This window comes from Papaver somniferum, chromosome 7 (assembly GCF_003573695.1).
Source record: "Papaver somniferum cultivar HN1 chromosome 7, ASM357369v1, whole genome shotgun sequence".
In the NCBI taxonomy this organism is placed as follows: domain Eukaryota; kingdom Viridiplantae; phylum Streptophyta; class Magnoliopsida; order Ranunculales; family Papaveraceae; genus Papaver; species Papaver somniferum.
The window spans coordinates 48,635,771-48,639,415 of NC_039364.1; the positions used below are offsets into that span (position 1 = coordinate 48,635,771).

The 3,645-nt window shown below is 35.6% G+C and overlaps 1 protein-coding gene across 1 annotated transcript; it reads left to right on the forward strand.

Annotated features, from left to right (window-relative positions):
- Window positions 1–2,022: 2,022 nt before the first annotated feature.
- LOC113292641 (zinc finger protein ZAT9-like) lies at window positions 2,023–3,418 on the forward strand. The gene has a single exon (XM_026541526.1). It carries the CDS (start codon window positions 2,152–2,154, stop codon window positions 3,250–3,252), a length of 1,101 nt encoding a protein of 366 aa, XP_026397311.1. The 5' UTR covers window positions 2,023–2,151; the 3' UTR covers window positions 3,253–3,418.
- The last annotated feature ends 227 nt before the right edge of the window (window positions 3,419–3,645 follow it).

Below are 3,645 nucleotides of genomic sequence, written 5' to 3' on the forward strand. Positions count from 1 at the left end.
GATGCTTCTAAGAGAGGAGATTGACGAGAACTCTACCGTGTATATTGATGCAAGTCTAGATGGAGCTGAACTTACTTATCGAGTGGAAAAGAATGGTGGATTGGTGAATGCCAGCACTGAAATTGCGCTTGATACTACTGCAAGGTTAGTCCATCATGCCTCACTCTATATTTTGTTTCCTATTCTTCGTTTTTCCGGAAATGTTGAACCTTTAACTCATAGCTTTACCGCAGAAATCAGTGGTTTGAACATTATACACTTGGTAATCATGCTTATGTTCTTGCCTTTATTGGTCCGTGTGCTGAATTCCAATATGGATGTGTAACTCCTAGTTACACTAGTCAGCTGCATGGGTTACTGCTAGTTTCACTACTCAGATGTATGTGAAATTGAATATACATTGTTTTTCATTTAATCTTATAAAAACTAATTGCTTGTCGTTATATTTCAGGTCTCGCTGGAACTGGAGTTGACGCTGAACACATAAGTCAGACGCATGTGTAACTCTCAATTACACTAGATAGATGCATATGTAACTCTCAATTACACTAGACAGATGCGTGTGTAACTAGAAGTTACACATGCTAAGAAATTATTATAAATGAATATTAAAGTAATACATGTATTTTTTTATGTGTTCTTTTTGATGTCTATTTTTTGATATGTAAACTTTGTATTACACATGTCGTAAAGATGTGTAATTTCTGGATACACATGACATATGCATGTGTAACTTCTGTTTACACATTCACACTATACTTTAATAATTTTGGGCATACATTTAATAATTTTGGGCTTAAATTTAAACTTTATTTAATTTGGGTTTTGACAATATATAAAAGGACATGAATATCTTTTAATAACTCGGGTATAGATTTTAGCTTCTTTTAATTAAGGGTCTCATATTATGGATTATCCATGAGTTGGACCTTAACCTAATTTCTCCTACTTTTTATTGCAATTGGAATTGTTTTTCAATAAAAATTATCTCTAAATTGTGCCAGTATCCCCTAATTTCTCCGCCACTTATAAGCAAAATATTGTTTTTTTAATTTTTAATTGAAGCAGCAAATATTCATTCGATTGGATTAGGGAGTTAAAAACCCGTGAAATGTTGGGTTGAGTGTGTGATTTGTATCTCTCGGGTCTCAAACACTATCCTCACTCCCCAGTCCCCACGGCTCGAAGCTGTACACAGTACATCGTTTTCGTGGTAATCCCAACTCCCTTCAAAATGTAGGTGAACAAATGAGCCAAGAGAAATGAGAGTGAGTCAAACAATGGGACCAACTTGGTAGGGTGCAATTGAGTATCCCAACTTCCACAAGTACTACTAGGCGAATCGAAATATTTGAATCCCCACTTCATGGTGTTTGTCTTTTACTAGGTCTCAGCCCAAATCCAACTCGAATTTGCAATCCACTCTGATCACTGGTGTAGTATATTGCAAGCTTGGGAGGGTGGGAGAGCTTTCCCCGAAGCAGAAAACATCATCCAACCTAGAAGACAGAGAAAAACAAGCTACACAATACCGACTACCAAGCACGTGCTATAGGGTTCAACATTGATCAGCGCTCGATTATTGCAACTTCAAAACATTTTTCTTTAAAAATTAGGCAAAATGGCTTTGTGGGCTTCGAACATAATTTTTCTACGCCCAACAAAAGTTGATCATAATTGGGGCATCTCGATTACACGGGCATCCACAGCATTAGTCGTCATTGATCGGAATAGATGGTCATGGATCTGTTGTTGGTCATAGTTGGAGATATTCCCGACGAGTCGTTATCAGTGAAGGTACCTTGTTAACTAAACAAACGGGCTCATAATCACTGAAAACAAGGGGATACGCAAAGAGTGAGTCAAAACGAACAACCAAATTCGCGTGGGGGCATAAAAAGAGTATCCAACGTGGCTAACTTTAATGGTAAGACATCAAAAAACTCAGATCCCTTCAGATCTCAATAGCCTTTTAATCCCCCATCCCGTAGTTTTTGTTTTTGCATCTTTTTGTGAAGAAAGCTTGTCACCTACTCCATTTTTTCTCTTCCCCTCTTGCTTTCAAAGTTCCTCTCTGTTCTGACACATAATAAGCAGATAGAAGCAGCACAAGGAAGAAACAAACAAAAAAAAAAACTTCTCTTGCTCAAAATGGAGAAGAGAAACTGTAAGATATGTTTCAAGAGATTCTCGAATGGTAGAGCACTAGGTGGTCATATGAAATCTCATATGGCAATTCTTCAAACACCACCAAAAGTTGAACAGACCAAGTTTAATCTTCAGCAGGAACAAATCAGAAACGAAGCTGCATCATCTGAAGAAGAAGGAGATGAAGAAGAGATGAAAAATGGGTTATACTATGGATTGAGAGAACACCCAAAGAAAAGTTTCAGATTAGTAGATCCTATATTTTCTTCATCAACAGCAACAATGGAAGTTGGTAATTCTTCATCAGTAATTATAGATAGAGAAAGTGAAACTGATGAATCGTTTAAGAATAATACTCCGCCACTTACTAGAAGAAGATCAAAAAGAAATCGAAGAATACCCATTACTCAAAAGGATCAGTATCTTACTTACAATGAAGAAATCCACTGTAACATTAAGAAGATGAAGAAATTGAAGAAAGCTATTATGAAAGCTGAAGCATTTGAACCAGTTGAATCGGAACCAGTAAGTTCAGTTTCTGATAATACTATTGAAGAAGATGTTGCTTTTTCTTTGATGATGCTTTCTAGAGATACTTGGATTAAAGAATCGGATGAAGTTTCAGAGAAATCTATTGAGATTGAGGATGATTATGATTCAGAAGAAGAGATCATTAAGCTAACTTCTTATACTTCGCGAACAGCTGCAACACCAACTCGAAAGAAATACCAGTGTGAGTCATGCAAGAAAGTTTTTCGTTCATATCAAGCATTAGGTGGGCACAGAGCAAATCACAGTAAGATTAATGGTTGTATTCTTCCATCTTCTACCATTCAAGCTGATCAAAGTAATGCAGATGACTATCTCAAATGCCCAGTTTGTTTCAAAAGCTTCAAGTCAAGACAAGCTCTGGGAGGACACAAAAGAATCCATTTTTCTGCAGATTTAGCAGCAGCAGCAGCAGCTAATTCTAATACTACTACTTCTACTACTCCAGTTTCAGCAGCTTCGAAGTCTATTAAATTTAGAGATAATCTGATAGATCTCAATCTTCCAGCTCCGATCGAAGAAGATGATAATTCAGAATTCATTGATCTTATTTAAAAAGATGTATAACAAGGCGTAATTCAGGTGAACTAAAGCTGAATTTTAGAGGTAAAAAAATCATTTTTACTTTATTTTTTTGAGTTTGGGTTTAATCCTATCAAAAATGTGATTAATTTTTGTTTTGAGGAACATTGAATTGAATTGACAATTTTTACATAGTATGAACTCCATTTTTATTGAAATTTTCAATCTTCTTGGTTAGTGTTAGTTAATTAAGCTCTGTTTGTTAGTAACTACTACAGTATTTGGTTAGTGCCTTCTGTAAATAAAAGAAATCCCTCCCATGTCCCAACTTTGAGAAAGTAATTTTTTTTCTTAGGTTAATTCAATTGAAACCATGGAAATAGAATAATTCTTCTTCTTCTTTTATCTGAAAAAGACCTTCATTTT